This window comes from Heteronotia binoei, chromosome 2 (genome assembly GCF_032191835.1).
Source record: "Heteronotia binoei isolate CCM8104 ecotype False Entrance Well chromosome 2, APGP_CSIRO_Hbin_v1, whole genome shotgun sequence".
Lineage (NCBI taxonomy): Eukaryota > Metazoa > Chordata > Lepidosauria > Squamata > Gekkonidae > Heteronotia > Heteronotia binoei.
In genome coordinates, this window is record NC_083224.1 from 52,091,451 (window position 1) to 52,109,247 (window position 17,797).

Below are 17,797 nucleotides of genomic sequence, written 5' to 3' on the forward strand. Positions count from 1 at the left end.
AATTATGATACTCTAAAAATTGTATGAATATGAATGACTGCTCTTGTTTAGGATGGGGGGGGGGCGGTTTTTTCAAAGTGGACCTTCCAGAAATTAGACTTACTTTACCCTGCTGTAGCAGTTATACAGTATGAATGAGTCACACACTCAGGAATAGTTCTTCAGCCAATCCCAAAGGACTAAGGGAGTGGCACAATGAAGAGGGTACTAGTACAGCACAAAGGCTTGGTTCACTCTTGGCCATCAACAGTGTAACATCACAAACCGATTCTAGGATTGCCTGTATTGTGTTGGAAAATATCAGGAGACTTTGGGGGTGGATGCAGGAGAGGGTGGAGTTTGAGGAGGGGCCTCAGCATGGTACAATGCCATAGAGTCCACCCTTCAAAGCAGCCATTTTCTCCAGGGGAGCTGATCTCTGTCAGCTGGAGATCAATTGTAAACGCAGGAGATCTCCAGGCCCCACCTGGAGGCTGGCAACCTCAGCCAATTCACATTTTGTTTGGGGAAACTAAGCATGGAGCTGTAAGCATGTAGCTTTCATACTGGAACTGATTTATGCCTTCACGATACAAGTAGTGGTGACACATATATCTATTGCCAGAAAGAGTGGACCCATGAGGAAAGGTGACAGAATATTTAGAAGAGCAAAGTTCTTTGATTAAAATGTTATGCTAGAGCCATACTTGGTTTTGTCAAGACTAAACTACTGATCATAACCACCAGAGATATAGAACTGGAAGAGATGGAGTGGCACAACTGTCTCCCAAATGAAAATGTGGTGGACTATTTCTTTCAAGTGTCTATATTCTCAGTCAGTACTCCTAACCTAGGTCTGTTCCTCACAGCTATATGTGTATTTTTTAAACAAACAAACAAGACTTTTACCCTGCCTTTCTGCCCTCATAAAGCCACCAGGGCAGCTAGCAAATTAAAACATATAAATTAAAATCTTATCTTAAAAGCCATTAAAATCAACACACAACTTGAAACAATTTTAAACTAGTGCTTAAAATAAGTACAAAGGCTAAAAACAACAGTTAATACATTGTGGAGGAAGGAAGGATCACAAAGGGAATGCCAAGCAAACCAAAAAAGACTTCACCTGTTAGTGGAAGATGGCAACAGAAAGTGACAGGACATCTTCCTGGTTAGAGACTTCCAGAATTGTTGTGCCACTACTGAGAGGGCCCTCTTCTGGGTTGCTACCCATCTAATCTTAGAAGGTACTCAAAGCAGGACCTTTAAAGATGACTGTAGTAGTTGTGTAGGTTCATAAAGGAGTAGCTGATCCTATTTTCTGCCAGCAAACTGGAGGAAGGAAACCTGTCATATGGAAGCCCTGTTTTTGCTGTGCTACAGCACCTCAGCTTCTCCCCATGTGGAAACCACACTGGTGGGTGTACACTGCCACTGAACAGTGAGAGAGATAAACTGACATTCCCAGTCTATAAAAAGGATGGCTACAACTTGCTCATTGGTGGGTACGTTCATTCTCTTCAGAACTGCAAATTCCTCTCATTTGATGTGATGTTATAGAAACATAGGGGAAATATGAGACATATATATGGAGACGGGGAATTGAAGCCTAAACAGATCATTGGTAGTTTATTTGTAGATTATTCTTAAAACTTAAAAGTTCCCAAGATGGTTTATAACACAATAAAATGCTATGAAAATCAATAAATAGCCAGTAAAGTCCAATAAAATGAAGTTAAAACACACTAAAAAGCAATACAATATAGTAAAGATAAAATCCAGGGCAATTTGGGGACAGTTTTAGGATGCTTATAAGTACATGCAGCAAGTTCTTCATACTGGAGCCCAACACAGGAAATTATCCCATAATTGGAAAGACATTCTCAATATGTGTTTCACTCTTGTATGGCTCTGTTGTTGCAGTGGAGGAGTAATGCTGGTTCATGACATCAGGAAGAACGAGAGCCGGGTGATTGATTTCCGAGAGACAGCCCCCTTCAGCATCCAAGAAGAGGGCCTTAGGAAGGCTTGGGAAACAAAGGTGTGAGAGACCCTTTACTGTTTTGGGGTAGGGTAGTAATTGGTAAAAAACTTCATTCATCTTACAAATGTACCTGTCTTGGTTCCTCGTTAGAATATAAACACTGTGAACAGAGGCATATCCCAACTTTGTTGGACCCTTTCCATGTAATCCTAAACAGTTCTATTCAGAATCCTATTGATGTCTTACTCTTGGGAAAGTAGATTATACTGTTGGTGACATTTCTAGTAACTTCAACCCCACTAGGGCATATCTGTATTAAAACTGTATATTCTCCATACATCACCCTTCTTGTTTTCCACTGGAGATTTATGGGGGGGGGGGGGAATTAACATTTTATATCCTGCTTAACTAGTCAAAATGGCACCCTTATGGAGCACTTTACTTTTTTGTTGTGTCTTTCCTTTTTGTTCAGCCGGGTCTCTTGGTTGGGGTTCCAGGCATGATCAAAGGACTTCACGAAGCACATCAGTCTTATGGAAGGTAAGAACATTTTCCATGCTTGTTGGATTCCATGGCCAGTTCCAGTGGAAAGACTGAAGTAAGTCGTCCAGGAAGAACATATCATAACAATGCATGTAAACATTGTATATACAGGTGAACCTATTTTATCCAGGTTAATTACATGGTTGGCAGAAGTAAGATCCATTCACACATTACATTTTAAGGTTATCTATAAAATGATTTACCAGTACACATAAAAATAAAACATGTGAATGTGACAAATGCATTGGTATGTGTGTATTTTATACAGGCAAACCATCAAGGGAACTGAAACTGGTTGTATATACTGTGCCAAGCACAGTGTGGTTGCTGTCTCATGCAAATGTGTGATGGGGTTCAGAAAGCTCCTCAGATCCAAAATCTGGCTTTTGCTAGTCTGTGTCCTTTTCAGATGATGAGTCGATCTTGAGCATTCCGTTACAAGTTATTTGCTGGGTTGCATTTTCAGCCTGCTTTATCTTAACTATCAGATTTTTGCTTGTGGATTGCCAGTCATGCCCATGTTTCCTTGTTTGTCAGGCTGCCATGGATACAGTTGCTGGGCTTTGCTGCAGATGTGGCTGAGGATGGATTCAATGTCACACATGATTTAGGTAAGTGCATTTGTGGAAATGAGGTACAAGACAAAAAAAATGCCATTAGAGCTGATACTCAAAAGGGTCTGGGAAACTGCCAGTGCAAATCTCATCTCAGGGCTAAATTCACTAGGTAACCTTAGACCACATGCTTTCTCTCAGCCTCAGGGCCTAACTGCAGTGTTTCTGGGTCTGCCTGCCCTGAGTCACATCAAACCACATGTGTGATGGGAGTTCCATGATGGGAGCTTTTGAAATTCACAGACATGTGGGGACCCAAATGATACAAATGATCCTAAGGGACCATACACATCTGGGCCATTTGCTTTTTGAGATCTTACCGTCAGGTAGACGATATAGAGTGTTGAAGGCTAGGACAAACAGATTTAAGGACAGTTTCTATCCAAGTGCTGTGGTTAGGTTAAATGCAGGGTTATGAAGGATTATCTGTTTTAGATGTATTTAATGGTTTAAATGGTTTTAATGGTTTTATGAATGTTTAATGGTTTTATGAATGTTTATTTAATGGTTTTAATGGTTTTATGAATGTTTATCCGTTTTAGATGTATTTAAACGGTTTTAATGGTTTAAATGGTTTAATGGTTTCAGATGTATTTAAATGGTTTATGAATATGTGTGTTTGATGTGTTGGTATGTTTGTGGAAGAGCACCTCATTTCGTTGCTCTCTTTTTGTTGAGAACAATGACAATAAATTCATCTATCTATCTATCTATCTATTATGACTACGGTACATAGGGAGAGGAGGCTTAGGCTTTCCTGACTTGAAGGCCCTGGGGAGTTGCTATTTGGCCCAGTGTAATAATGGGCATAGAGGAATAACCACAAACATTGGGGGATGGGAGTGAGAAGGGGGTGAAAACGTCCCTACTGTGTCTTCTATCAGTGGAGTTCCACTGAAAGGGGGACAAGGAGGGGACAGTTACACCACAGCCTTCCCTCTCCTGGCAGCACCCGGGACATGGGCCTATTGTTCCACATATGTCCATTGACTCCAGGAGTTACCTTTCCAGTCATTGACAAAGACTTCAAGAACAGAAAGAAATGCTTAAAAACCCCACCCATGCACCCTCCATGCACCCTTCATGCACAGGTGGTAGCAAGTGGAAAGTGTTTTTAAAAACCTGTAAATAATACTGTCTGATGGAGCACATCTAGTGTTTCAGGGACCAGGGCAATTTCCTTGATATGTGTAGCCACACAGTATATCATATTAGCATATTTCCAGCTTGTATTTTTCAGGGGCAATTTATTTTATGTCCCGGTTAAGTCATTGTTCCTATTTTATCACTATTGTTGCCTTTTGGTCAAAATTTTAGTATGAATTGTAAGAGTTGTTAATTCTTCGGGGTTCAGCTCCTTCCTCCGAGACTGTAGGAATTAAATCTCAGAGTGCTGAGTCTAGCCATTCCAAAATAGGTCACTATGGGCTAAGAATCTTTTAGCTGAAAATGCCATTGTGGGCTTTAGTTCTTTCTTTGGTAAGGCTTCAGCACTGCCAGATCTTTTTGTATTTAAGTACTCCAAATTAAAATATGAGAGGTCTTGATTCATTGGCTGAGGGCTAGCTAGCTGGATTGACTTGTTTTTCTCTGAGGCTGCCATTGTCTCCTGTGGGCGTGATGACATCAAAGTGGAGTGATCCTGCCAGATGTTAAGGCTGATTCACATGTTACAAAGTTTTCATGTTTGCCATTAGAGATTTCACTGGATGTGTTCCTGGATTTTACCACTGGGAACTTGTCCAAGGAGTGCATGAACCTAGTTTGGATTGGGACCACAGCATATGGAGGGAAGGTGCCTTAGCTTTCCTTCAGCATAATTTTCTTGACCCAAAACATACTCAAGCAGCCCAATAGGCAAATAGTGGTGTCTCATTTCAGGTTGGGAAAACACTGTGGGGGAGGTGGAAGTCCTTTCTCAATCCCCAACCTGAATTGAGACTACATGCACATGGGAATTAAATTCCCGATAGGGAACTCCCAGCTCACATCTGACTAAAAGTCCACATGGCAGCCAGACATCATTGTGGATGTTATAATATGTCAATCAGCTCTCAGAGATATTACAAAATTCATGTTCTGGCCTGATGTGAGTGGCAAAGAACAGCTAGTCAACAAGATGGGATAGGGGAGAGATAAAGGCTAATAAAATAGAGGATTTACGACAATACGGGGCTCAGCTTTCCTAGATTTCTGTCCTAAGTTGAACTGGGACTCTTCCATAGCCATTTATACTTCTGTTGGTCTCTCTTTCCTGTTGTCTTAGCTATGGCAATTGAAGAAGTGAGGCAACAGCACAACTACTCAGAAAAATTCAGAAAGACCTTTCTTCCAGATGGACAACCTTTGTTGCCTGGTACGTTTATGAAAAGACCAGACTTGGCTGCTCTTCTAAACTTGCTCGGGTCAAGAGGGGTCTCACTTTTCTACAGTGGAAATGTGACAGAAGAGATCATTTCTGAGGTGAGTCATCTCAATTATTTTCAGTGTGTGTGACTGTTTTATCAGTTGATTCCAGATAGCAGTCATGCCCCCATAGGTGTGTTCTGCTTTGTAAAAAAAATGTCCTGAAAAAGGATGAATCATGAGTTTGGTTCCATTTTAATTAATCTTGTTAAGTATATAATATTAAGCAAGTTTGACCAACCCCTGCTCTATGATTTGAGGACAATTTTACCATAAAGTTTTGCCAAAAAAAGAGCAGCACTGCTCAACATCCCTCCCCTTCCAGGAATGCACCCCCCCCAAATCCCCCTGCCAGTGTGAAGGTAGGACCTGGCAACCCTATTGAATAGCCAAATTCCATTAAAAACATCTACTTTCAATTATAAAATAAATCCATGTATTAGAATCCATGGGCCAAACTAGATGTGACAGCATTCACAGGTCTAACCCGTGGACACTGCTGCCATTTTAAAAGGATTTTAAAATGCTGACTGCAGCATGGCAGGCTAAGATCCTCTTGTGCCCTTCACCCCATCCCCATGGCTGTATAAACACTTGAAAAGATGCAGGAAGGAACAAGAGCGCCTCAGCCTTAGGGTTGCTAGATCCAACTCAGGAAATATCTGGGGACTTTGGGGGTGGAGCTGAGAGATTTTCCCATTCCCTAAAAATAAATGAATAAAAATACAGCAATGCAGTTCCCCTGAATACAGTCTTCATTTCTTCCTCTTCTTTTGCATTCAAATGGTTCCACAGCAGCTGCACTTCCAATAAAATGAAAGTGAACTCACTCACTCACACACACACACACTGTCATACAGCAGCCAAAACAGACAGCTTGCATGCCAACACTTTTTTTATCTCCCTGGGGCAATGGTGTAGATAGTTTTACTCCCCAGAGTTGCTGAATGTAACAATCTGCTGTATTTCAACCAGCTTACAGAGAGAGGACTAGAGGGTGAAGTCTTCCTCTATCCCATAATCAGGTTTTAGTTAACTCTTTACTATTCCCTTCACTACACAAACAGCTTCTTAAAGGAATGCAAAAGGAACAGAGGGACTGGAATCTCTTTGGGTTACTGAGCACTTTGACATTCTTTAACCACACATATTGTCTGGAGTGCTTCAAGAGTGTACTTAAAATGAATGCTCTTCTTTAATGAGGATTTGAAGAACAAAAAGATGACTCTAACCTGCACTGGTTGTAACAAAAGTAGATGTGAGAAGATTTTGATAGATTTCAAATTAATTAATCTAGAACAGTGATTTCCAGACTGTTTTCTGGGTGACTTTGGTTCCTTAGAAGTTTGTCAAGGGATACTTATTGAGGAAAACAGTCATGATGGACAAATATCCCTGAAAGACAACTTGCCAACCATTTCTCATCTTCTTCTGTAATGAACATATTCTAGGGTGTGCTGCAGGGTGTGCCCGCTTCAGTCAGGACAGAGATGAGAAATCACTGCTCTGGCTTATGTGCCCCCTCCAGAATGTGACCCCACATCCCTTGTACTGTGCCAAAGTTGTTTGGCAAGCAGGTTGATGTGGAATGGGTTCTCAAAATATAGATTGAGAAACCACTAATCTGCAATAAAAATGTATGGCCTTATGAATTGTTTTCAGGCAGTTTTGGAAGCTCTGAAGGATAACAAGTAAGTAGGAGTTGTTCAGTTAGCATAAAGGGTTGGATCTAGTCAGCCTTTTCATTCAGTCTCCCATAATTTCCCTCTTAACTACAGCTACCTGACCCACATGTCTTTTGGCCAGGCTGGCCCCATAATCACCAGCATAACCTTTTTGGTAGTCAAGCTTTTTCACCAGTGGAAAACCTGGCTGGATCCCACCCAGAAAGTTTTCAATATTCGTTTGATTAGCATAAGGCATTATTAGCCTACTGCAAACCTGCTCCTGTGATCCTCTGTCTAGGTTCGAAATTTTGGTGGCATCTTGTCGGAAGAAGACTTTAGCAACTACACGGTCTTGATGGAAAATCCAGTCCATACAATATACCAAGGTAAACTATGACATCTGGATTGGTGTTTTGTAAACCCCACATAGTTTGTTCAAAAGGCTCCCAATTTTATGTAGAAAGGGTGGGTTTGCAGAAACAGAGCTTTGTAGTAGAACAAAAGACATGAAGAAGTATTGTGGTATACATTCTGCAAATTAGCTGTTGTCATGCTAAATCAAGTCTGCCTCTAATATGACATATTTGCTTTAGATGGGGTGCTTGGTTGTTTCTGTTAGCAGAGCTGAGAAATAATCTAGTCCCACACTTCAGAGTTGCTTTCAATAAAGTTTACTCCAACAGGACTTGCAAAAAAGACATTAACTGATTGTAAGTCTTTCAACAAGTCAAGGGTCTTCAAGACATAAGCATTAACCCTCCTAATCCTAAAGAACAACAATAAGAGGCTGGCAGGATAAACTACAAGCAAAGCACCCTGAAAAATAGAGAGTGTACACTACAGCTCCCCCTAGAGTTGAAATGAACTGAACAAGGCCAATTATCAATATATACATTAACAAAAAGTGCTAATAAAGTGCTAATATCTCTCCAACAAATCTAAGAGAAATGAAAACCTGTGAAATAATGTGGATGCTTCTTAAATGTAACTTTGGCTTATCAATTTCCCCCTTTTTATCATTCACATATTCTCATACATACCTCTGTCTCAAAACTCAGATTTTTACATAAAACTGGTGAGGCAAAAGTTCTCTTTTGAAGGTCTTTACCCTTACACAGTATCTCATTTAAACTGGGTTGTTCTGTCTTTACAGTCTGACTGTCTTAACCTTTAACTTGCAATTGTATGAATGCTTACTTCTAATGGGAATCCTGTGAGAGTGAATCCAACAGAATTCAGTAAGAGGTTACAACAGGGCTGTTATTCTGATTTATGCTGGTATAGCTCCATTGGACAGAGAGCTTTAACTGATGGAAATAAGTAGGGTTTTATCTCAGATAAGATCCTATCTCAGATATAGACATTATAGAAGAAATACTGCAGAATGCATGTTTCTGTCACTGAGATATTCTTAGAGAATGTGGCTGTGTTTGAATGCTACTATGGGTTGAATTCTACCCTCAAAAAATGAAGTGTGTGGTCCCTGCTGATTTTAAATGGAAAAGACACTCTTGAGAGATGTATGTAGCATAACCTTTCATAATTAATGTGGTATGTGTTGTGTTTAGATTGTACTCTACATTTGTAGGTGCAGTCTTGACTCAGTCATAGAGTATCTGCTTAGCATGCATTCCAGATTCAATCCCCACTACCTCCTGTTAAAAGGATCAAGTAGTTATGTGAAAGACCCATGCCTAGAACCCTGGAGAGCTGCTGTCAGTCAGAACAGACAATACTGATTTCAATAGACCAGTAGTTTGACTAAAAGTATAAGGTAGCTTCATGTGTCTTCATTCATCTGTGTGTACTGTGATATCTGTGCTCAAGTACAAAATATCTCATGAGAAGTTCTGCTTAGATAAAGGAACCTGTACACCCTTGATCTGCCCCCTGCTCTTCTTGCCCAAGAGCAAGAGTCTGCTAAGCTTTTTAACCCTTTTGCCCCAGTTGGGGAGGGTCCTTTCTGAACTATCCCGGACTGGGGGCTGAGTTTTCCCTGATTTCTGCCATAGCCTCTCTGTCCAATTATAAAGTGGCACATGTCTCTGGCATTTATAGCCCAACTCAGCAAAACAGGTATCTGTCTTCCTTCTGGGAACATTGTGATCAACGCCCTGCCCATTTGCCTTCATAAAGGGAACTCATCACCATTGAGCCTGAAATTGGAAACATTTATGGCTTCATTTCCAGGAAAGAGGGTAAGCTATCTGGGGGCCAGTGCCTCTTGTGTGTTAATCAAGGTATTCTGTATTCCTTTATCCTAACAGATCTCTCTGCCATTGCACACATATGAATGCATGAAGCCAGCTTATAGTGACCATTGGCTATCAAGATAATGTCAGCTTTTGAGGTTCTTTCACATTACCTACTACCTGGTCCCTTTTAACTAGAGATGTTGGGAATTGAACTTGAGACCTTCTGCATGTCAAGCAGATGTTCCACCTCTGGGCCACATTTGTTCTGCTTGAGGTTCCTACCCAGCCTGCCCTATTTTTGAAAGCCTAAGCCACCAATGAGTATAGGCACTGTAAAAGTGGTTATCAGCCCCAGCACAGACACTGTAGCACTATCACCACATTCATAATTGGCAAATTGGAGACTCTCCATCCAGAAAGGTTTTCTTCTTTTTTATGTGATAGGTGGGATCTAAAAAGCTGCTTTGGGTTTTGCAAAAAACTTCCATTAACCCAGTGGTAGTTTTAATGTTTTCACCCTTTGAACAGCAGATTGCTTTGTCATACCATAAACTGCTTTTGAAATTGCACCAATTTACCAGGCTACAGAACAACAGCAGAGTGATACTATTTATGGGGGGCGGGGGGGGGGTAGTCTGAAGTCCCCTAGTGGCCTAGTTCCATGGTTCTTTAGATTGTGGCTGAAAGTTGGGGGGAAATTAACTTGTCTGCAGCGTTTCTTTGTTGATGTGCCTTCACAGGTCATCTTGTTCTCAGTCCATCCCCTCCACATGTAGGCCCTGCACTGATCACAGCTCTGAACATCCTTGAAGGTTTCAATATCACCAGCCAGGTAGCCAGGGAAAATATTCTCCACTGGATGGCAGAGGTAAGACACCCTTAGCTATGTATCACTGTGTCTTGGTTTTGGTAGTATTGTAATAGGGCCTTCTGTTCCCAGTGATTCTTATGGGGGGGAAACTTTAAATGATAGCAACTGAGGTCCAAGTAGGGTTGCCTCTGAGAGTCAGTTTGGTGTAGTGGTTAATTGTGTGGACTTTTATCGGGGACGAACAGGTTTGATTTCCTACTCCTCCATATGCACCTGCTGATGTGTCCTTGAGCCAGTCACAAGTTCTTTCAGATCTATTCTCTCAAGAGCAGTTCTAGAGAGAGCTCTTTCAGCTCCACCTACCTGACAGGATATCTGTTGTGGGGAGAAGAAGGGAAAGGAAATTGTAAACTGCTCTGAGACTCCTTCGGGTAGTGAAGGGCAGGGTATAAATCCAATCTCTTCCTCCTCCTCTTCTTCTTTGAAAATTCCTGGAGATTTGAATGTGGAGCTTGGTAAGGGCAGGGTTTAAGGTTGTAGGACCTCAGTGAGGTAGAAATGCCATAGAGTCCCCCCCTCCCCAAACAACCATTTTCTCCAAGGGAACTGATCTCTGTAGCATGGAGATCAGTTGTAATCCCAGGAAATCTCCAGGCCCCACCTTGAGCTTGTCATGTTTAGGTCCAAGTGATACAATCTCCAAAAGTTTTCTTTAACATTAGTAATAGCTTTCAGGAGCTCTGGTTTGGATTGAGGCTATAGTGCTGGGAGGGACAATCTTTCTCTTCTGTTTCTTTGACAGAAATTTCCTTCCCTGAGTTGCTTTTAATCATAGGGAGATTTGGTCATGGATTTTCCATGTCGTTCATAGTTCAGCCTTGATTGTTCTTTCTCTATCACTTGAAATGGTAGTTATATGATTACATTTCCTCAGTCATGGGTTTTGTTTTCCTACAGATTGGAAGTGAAATCAAAGTTACTCAACTGGTTATATGGTACAAAAAAAATGTCACAACGTTCTCTTATAATGGGCTTTCCAACCATTTGTTATAATTAATATATCTTGCAGTTTGTGATATTGTTGTTGATGCCATCTTTCCACCCTATCAAAGTCCAGAAGGCCAGCAAACATTAAAAAAATTAAAACATTTGAACAATTAAAAATACCATTAGAATTATAGAATAATTTCATTAAAACACATAAACAACATTAGAAGAAGGATCAGTAACCACTGCTGGCAGTATGCCAGATAGAGATGGGCAGATGGTACTTGCTCCCTGCCACTCAGCTTTTGCAGCTTTCCTGGGAAACAGAAAGCAGGAGTTCAAAGGGACCCAGAGTTACTTTAAATCCTGCTTTCTGCTCTATGCTTCTGCTCTATGCCATGAACTGCTTTAAAATTTTGTAGAAGTTTGTGATGGTAGACCATTGTGAACTTCAGTTTCTAAACTACGAACAGAGTAAAATTCATGATGAATTTTGCTTCATGGTTTGATTCGTACTCATTCCTAATGCCAGATGAAATAAAAAAGCCTTTACCTACAGGTGAAAGAAACCAATAGAGGAGGAAACCTTTAAGACCAACAAAGTTTTATTCTGGGTATAAGCTTTCATGTGCATGTATACATCTTCAAATAGAGGGTGACATGCTTTTATGTGAGCCATCTCATGCCTTCTTTTTGAATGAGGAAAGGCAGGGTACAAGTGTTTCCATAAATACTTTATTTTGGCAAACCTGATACATAAACACCTCAAAAAATAAGATTCAGCATTTAGTATGATCAATTTGCACAGTTCTATTAGCACCTTAATTAAAGGCTCATTATATTTAATGATTAGTAGTATATTTTAAAATATATTTTATAGGCTGTTAAAAATCAGCCTTTGGTAGAAGAACTGGGTATATATACAGTTTAACAAATAATATACTAAGATATAAAAATGATAATAATTGCTACGTTCACATTGTTGGTGATGAATATTTATATATATTGTCTGAAGAAGTGTGCATGAAAACGAAAGCTTACGTTCTAAATAAAACTAAGTTGGTCTTAAAGGTGCAATCGACTCCTATTTTGTTATATTAAAATGGCTTTGCTCAGAGACAGTATTGTTTTCAGTCAAATGCAAGATTTTTGGACAAGAAAATTTGCTCAGACTCAGTATTGTTTTCAATCAAATGCAAGATTTTTGGACAAGAAAATTGACCTCTTTGTCATCTTTCTTCAGCATCGTTTTGTTTCTCTGTTGTGGCAATCATATATCAGCACCATCATATGTTGGCTAAAAGCTCCTCGTGGCATATCTCTTACACTTTTAATGAATAGAACTCATAATTCCAACTTCCATAAGGCTTCAAAAAGCCGTTCTCAACCATTTTTTTTGTTAGGAAATTATACTTTAGCTAATTATCTGACATACAGTTGGAAATATAGATTTAGTGGATAGCTGTGTTGGTCTGAAGCAATAGAACAAAGTTTGAGTCCAGTGGCACTTTTAGGAACAACAAAGTTTAATTCTCAGTATAAGCTTTTGTGTGCATGCGCATGTGTCAAGCACCTCCCAGAATATAGAAGATGAGGTTAGAAATAAAGGAAATGATATCTTTTTGCCATGAAAGCAGGCACACCTCACTGTTCTTATAATGGAAAGGGAGGCTGTGAGAGCCACTTTCATCTTTTCTTTGTTTTGCCAGTGTTTATTGATCATTTTGGTTTGGATCTTAGACAGCACATATGTGAGAATATTATTTATTCCTGCTGTGTCCCCTCCCCCAGCGGTTCCCTGAGACCTCTGAAATGCTGATGGTGGAGGATGCGGAATTCATATGGACAAAAGGCCACATGGTGAGGAGGGAGAACCAAGAACCTCCTCCTCCATCAGTGAAAAGGAAGAGGGCAGAAAATAATTGCAGGCATGCGCCATAGGACTCAAGCCATTAAAATCACATAATCATTTATAACATGCTAAAAAAAAGATGTATGGGTAGTTATTATCCTGAAAGTTATTATTTCAAAACATAACATTCATGCCATCCGCTCCTGAAGGATTCATCAAGGGCCTGAGAGAAATTAGTTGAGTCAATCCCTCCCCACCTTTAAGGCTTGTGCCCTGAGGGGAAGGCAAGAGAGAATTCCAGTACAATTAGCATGAAACATTTTTTTTACTTCTTATTTTTTCTTTCTACTTTTTAAATAATAAATTGCCTGAGATGGTCTTGACAGAAAGGTCAAATGTAAATGCTTTCAATAAATAATATACAATGGCTACTTTTCAACAAATTTGTCCGTATTATTCTCAGTTATAGCCTAACATCTAAAACAGTATATTAATCTCGTCATAACAGCCAGTTTGCAGATTCTATTAAGCCATTCTGAGTCCAAGGTACTTCCCTCTTTTTCTAATTAGCCGCAATGCATATTTTACCTACTGGAGAGATTAATAATTAGATCCAAGTAAGTCCATCTTATTGAAAGAACACTTAAAATAAAATTGCAAGATGGTTTTGGGATCCAGTTATATTAAATATACTGTAATTTCATATAATTAAATCCATAACTTTAGCTGAACCTTCATGTCATTTTTTTCCTTCCTCTTTGTTTAATGTAGACATTAAAAATAGTACTGGCTCTTGCTAGCAGCTTGGGGGACCCTTTCTATGATGCATCTGTTTCTCATACTTCAGAAGAAATGATGGGGTAAGAATACTAAATTATAATAAATGAAAAGCAGTTAGTTAATTTTTAATATGGATATCTTTTGCATCAGCTAGTTCCAAGATAACCGGGCCATCTTTTGTATTCTCAAAGACCAAACTACTCTCCAGGGAATAGTGAGGGTGTTGGAAATGTCCAATCTGCTCAGGTTGCATCATAAAGTTTTAATCATTGCTTTGAGGTTGGATCTGGGTTGAAATAGAGGGCCCAAAACGAAATTTAACTATGGGAGTTTGTTATCGCCCACCAAATCAAAAGATAGAGGACGATTATAATATGATGGAAGGCTTAAAGATAGTGGCTAGACGTAAAAACTGTGTCGTCATAGGTGATTTTAACTACCCACAGATTGATTGGGTCAATATGTGTTCTGGTCGAGAGAAAGAGATTTAGTTTCTAGATGCTCTCAATGACTGTACTATGGAGCAGATGGTCTCTGAACCTACCGGGGTGGGGCGATCCTGGATTTGGTCCTAAGTAATGCCCAAGACTTGATGAGAGATGTAAAAGTGATCGGACCACTTGGGAGAAGTGACCATAACGTTATTGATTTCACCGTTTGTATAAATAGAGAGTTGCCCCAAAAGACCAGCACAACCACGTTTAACTTTAAAAGGGCTAAATTCTCTGAGATGGAGGCATGTGAAGAGGAAACTGAAAGAAAAGGTAAATACAGTCAAAACCCTTGGGGAAGCTTGGAGGCTATTTAAAACTACAATCCTAGAAGCTCAGATAAAATATATATCACAAGTTAGGAAAGGCCCAAACAGGTATAAGAAAAGGCCTTCATGGTTAACAAACAAAGTAATGGAAGCTGTAAAAGGTAAGAAGGACTCCTTTAAGCAGCGGAAAGCTAGTCCAAATGAGATTAATAAAAGGGAACACAGGATGTGCCAAATCAAATGCAAGACTGTGATCAGGCAGGCAAAAAGGAACTATGAGGAGCATATTGCAAAAAACATAAAGACCAACAATAAAAATTTCTTCAAATATATTAGAAACAGGAAACCAGCCAGGGAGGCAGTGGGGCCCTTGGAGAGCCAGTTTGGTGTAGTGGTTAAGTGTGTGGACTCTTATCTGGGAGAACCGGGTTTGATTCCCCACTCCTCCAGTTGCACCTGCTGGAATGGCCTTGGGTCAGCCGTAGCTCTGGCAGAGGTTGTCCTTGAAAGGGCAGCTGCTGTGAGAGCCCTCTCCAGCCCCACCCACCTCACAGGGTGTTTGTTGTGGGGGAGGAAGGTAAAGGAGATTGTGAGCCGCTCTGAGACTCTTCGGAGTGGAGGGCGGGATATAAATCCAATATCTTCTTCTTCTTCTTCTTCTTGGATGACCAAGGGGTCAAAGGATTACTGAAGAAGGATAGGGAAATGGCTGAGAAGCTGAATGCATTTTTTGCCTCCGTCTTCACTGTGGAAGATGAGAAGCGTTTGCCTGCTCCAGAACCACTTATTTTGGAAGGGGTGTTGAAAGACCTGAGTCAGATTGAGGTGACAAGAGAGGAAGGCCTACAACTGATAGATGAATTAAAAACTAATAAGTCACCAGGTCCGGATGGCATACATCCAAGGGTTCTGAAAGAACTCAAAGTTGAACTTGTGGTTCTTCTGACAAAAATATGTAATCTTTCATTGAAATCTGCCTCCGTTCCTGAGGACTGGAAGGTAGCAAATGTCACCCCCATCTTTAAAAAGGGTTCCAGAGGAGATCTGGGAAACTACAGGCCAGTCAGTCTGACTTCAATACCAGGAAAGTTGGTAGAAACCATTATCAAGGACAGAATGAGTAGGCACATTGATGAACATGAGTTATTGAGGAAGACTCAGCATGGGTTCTGTAAGGGAAGATCTTGCCTCACTAACCGGTTACATTTCTTTAAGGGGGTGAAAAACATGTGGACAAAGGAGACCTGATAGATATTGTTTACCTTGACTTCCAGAAAGCTTTTGATAAAGTTCCTCATCAAAGGCTCCTTAGTAAGCTCGAGAGTCATGGAGTAAAAGGACAGGTCCTCTTGTGGATCAAAAACTGGCTAATTAATAGGAAGCAGAGAATGAGTATAAATAGGCAGTCTTCGCAGTGGAGGACGGTAAGCAGTGGATTGCCACAAGGCTCAGTACTGGGTCCCATGCTCTTTAACTTGTTCATAAATGATTTAGAGTTGAGAGTAAGCAGTGAAGTGGCCAAGTTTGCAGAGGACACTAAATGGTTCAGGGTGGTGAAAACCAGAGAGGATTGTGAGGAACTCCAAAGGGATCTGTTGAGACTGGGTGAGTGGGTGTCAATGTGGCAGATGAGGTTCAATGTGGCCAAGTGTAAAGTAATGCACATTGGGGCCAAGAATCCCAGCTACAAATACAAGTTGATGGGGTGTGAACTGGCAGAGACTGACCAAGAGAGAGATCTTGTGGTCATGATAGATAACTCACTGAAAATGTCAAGACAGTGTGCGATTGCAATAAAAAAGGCCAACGCCATGCTGGGAATTATTAGGAAGAGAATTGAAAACAAATCAGCCAGTATCATAATGCCCCTGTATAAATCGATGGTGCGGTCTCATTTGGAATACTGTGTACAATTCTGGTCACTGCACCTCAAAAAGGATATTATAGCACTGGAAAAAGTCCAGAAAAGGGCAACTAGAATGATTAAAGGGTTGGAACACTTTCCCTATGAAGAAAGGTTGAAACGCTTGGGGCTCTTTAGCTTGGAGAAATGTTGACTGCGGGCAGTGGTGGGATTCAAATAAATTAACAACAGGTTCTATGTCCTAATGACCATTTTAACTATACCAAAAGATATACCAAAAGGTGGGAAGACAAGCTGGATTCAGCCACCTCTCTGAATATCCTCCAGAGATACACACACACAGACTACATGTATTTGAATTGGAATAATTTCAAGTTTGCTTATCTCAGCTATTTCAATCTGCCAAACAAAGCCACAGAAAGCAACAGTGGAAATCATACGGCTAAAACTGTTGACAAGAACAGAAAGTGTCTGGCTTCCAGTGGTTGAGTACCTAAGTGAACAAGATATTATTCCAAGGCACGCTTTTTATAAGGAGCTGTTATTCTTTTGATTACGTTTTGTTAACAATCGCAAGCTGAGAAACGTATATGGTATTATAACTCATTTGGTGTGTGATAACTGACTCGATTTAGTACTTCTGATTGTATTGTATGGATATGTAATGCTATCCCTTGGTTTGTCAAGAAGAATAAAGATCTTTGGAAATAAAAAAACAAAATAAAAAAAGAACAGGAAGTGTCCATCCATCCATCCATGAGGGCCATGAATGATGTCTGCTAACACCTTTTCTGACATCCACTGAGTGTTTTTTATAAAGTGGGTGGAGTCAGATAGAGTTTTTGCCTAGCAAGACTTCTGAATGGCCACTGGGTATTTGATTGGCTGAATTCAAGGATCTTCGCTGTGTGACTGAAGCTGTGGCAGCCATTTTGTAGCTGGCTCCATTTTGTAGCTGGCTCCATTTTGTAGCTGCCATTTTATGGCAGATATTTTGTGGCTATGCATCAGAATTTCAAAGGTGTCTATAGGCTCAGGGTTGAGGGGGGGCATGATCTATCTAGGTCACCCAGCTAGGGTTGCCAAGTCCAATTCAAGAAATATATGGGGGCTTTGGGGGTGGAGCCAGGAGACTTTGGGGGTGGAGCCAGGAGACATTAGGGGTGGGGCCAAGATCAAGGCTGTGACAAGCATAATTGAACTCCAAAGGGAGTTCTGGCCCTCACATTTAAAGGGACGGCACACCTTTTCAATGCCTTCCTTTCATAGGAAATAATGAAGGATAAGGGCACCTTCTTTTGGGGCTCATAGAATTGGACCCCCTGGTCCAATCTTTTTGAAACTGGGAGGGTATT

At 40.5% G+C, this 17,797-nt stretch overlaps 1 protein-coding gene across 1 annotated transcript in view; it reads left to right on the forward strand.

Annotated features, from left to right (window-relative positions):
• Positions 1–17,797, forward strand: part of GGT7 (gamma-glutamyltransferase 7) — a 63,156-nt gene that overhangs the window by 22,555 nt on the left and 22,804 nt on the right. The window contains exons 4-10 of the mRNA XM_060230977.1: positions 1,903–2,020; positions 2,436–2,503; positions 3,044–3,117; positions 5,387–5,583; positions 7,492–7,579; positions 10,129–10,256; positions 13,810–13,898. Of these exons, the coding sequence (XP_060086960.1) occupies positions 1,903–2,020; positions 2,436–2,503; positions 3,044–3,117; positions 5,387–5,583; positions 7,492–7,579; positions 10,129–10,256; positions 13,810–13,898 (762 nt within the window). The remainder of the gene's footprint in view (positions 1–1,902; positions 2,021–2,435; positions 2,504–3,043; positions 3,118–5,386; positions 5,584–7,491; positions 7,580–10,128; positions 10,257–13,809; positions 13,899–17,797) is intronic.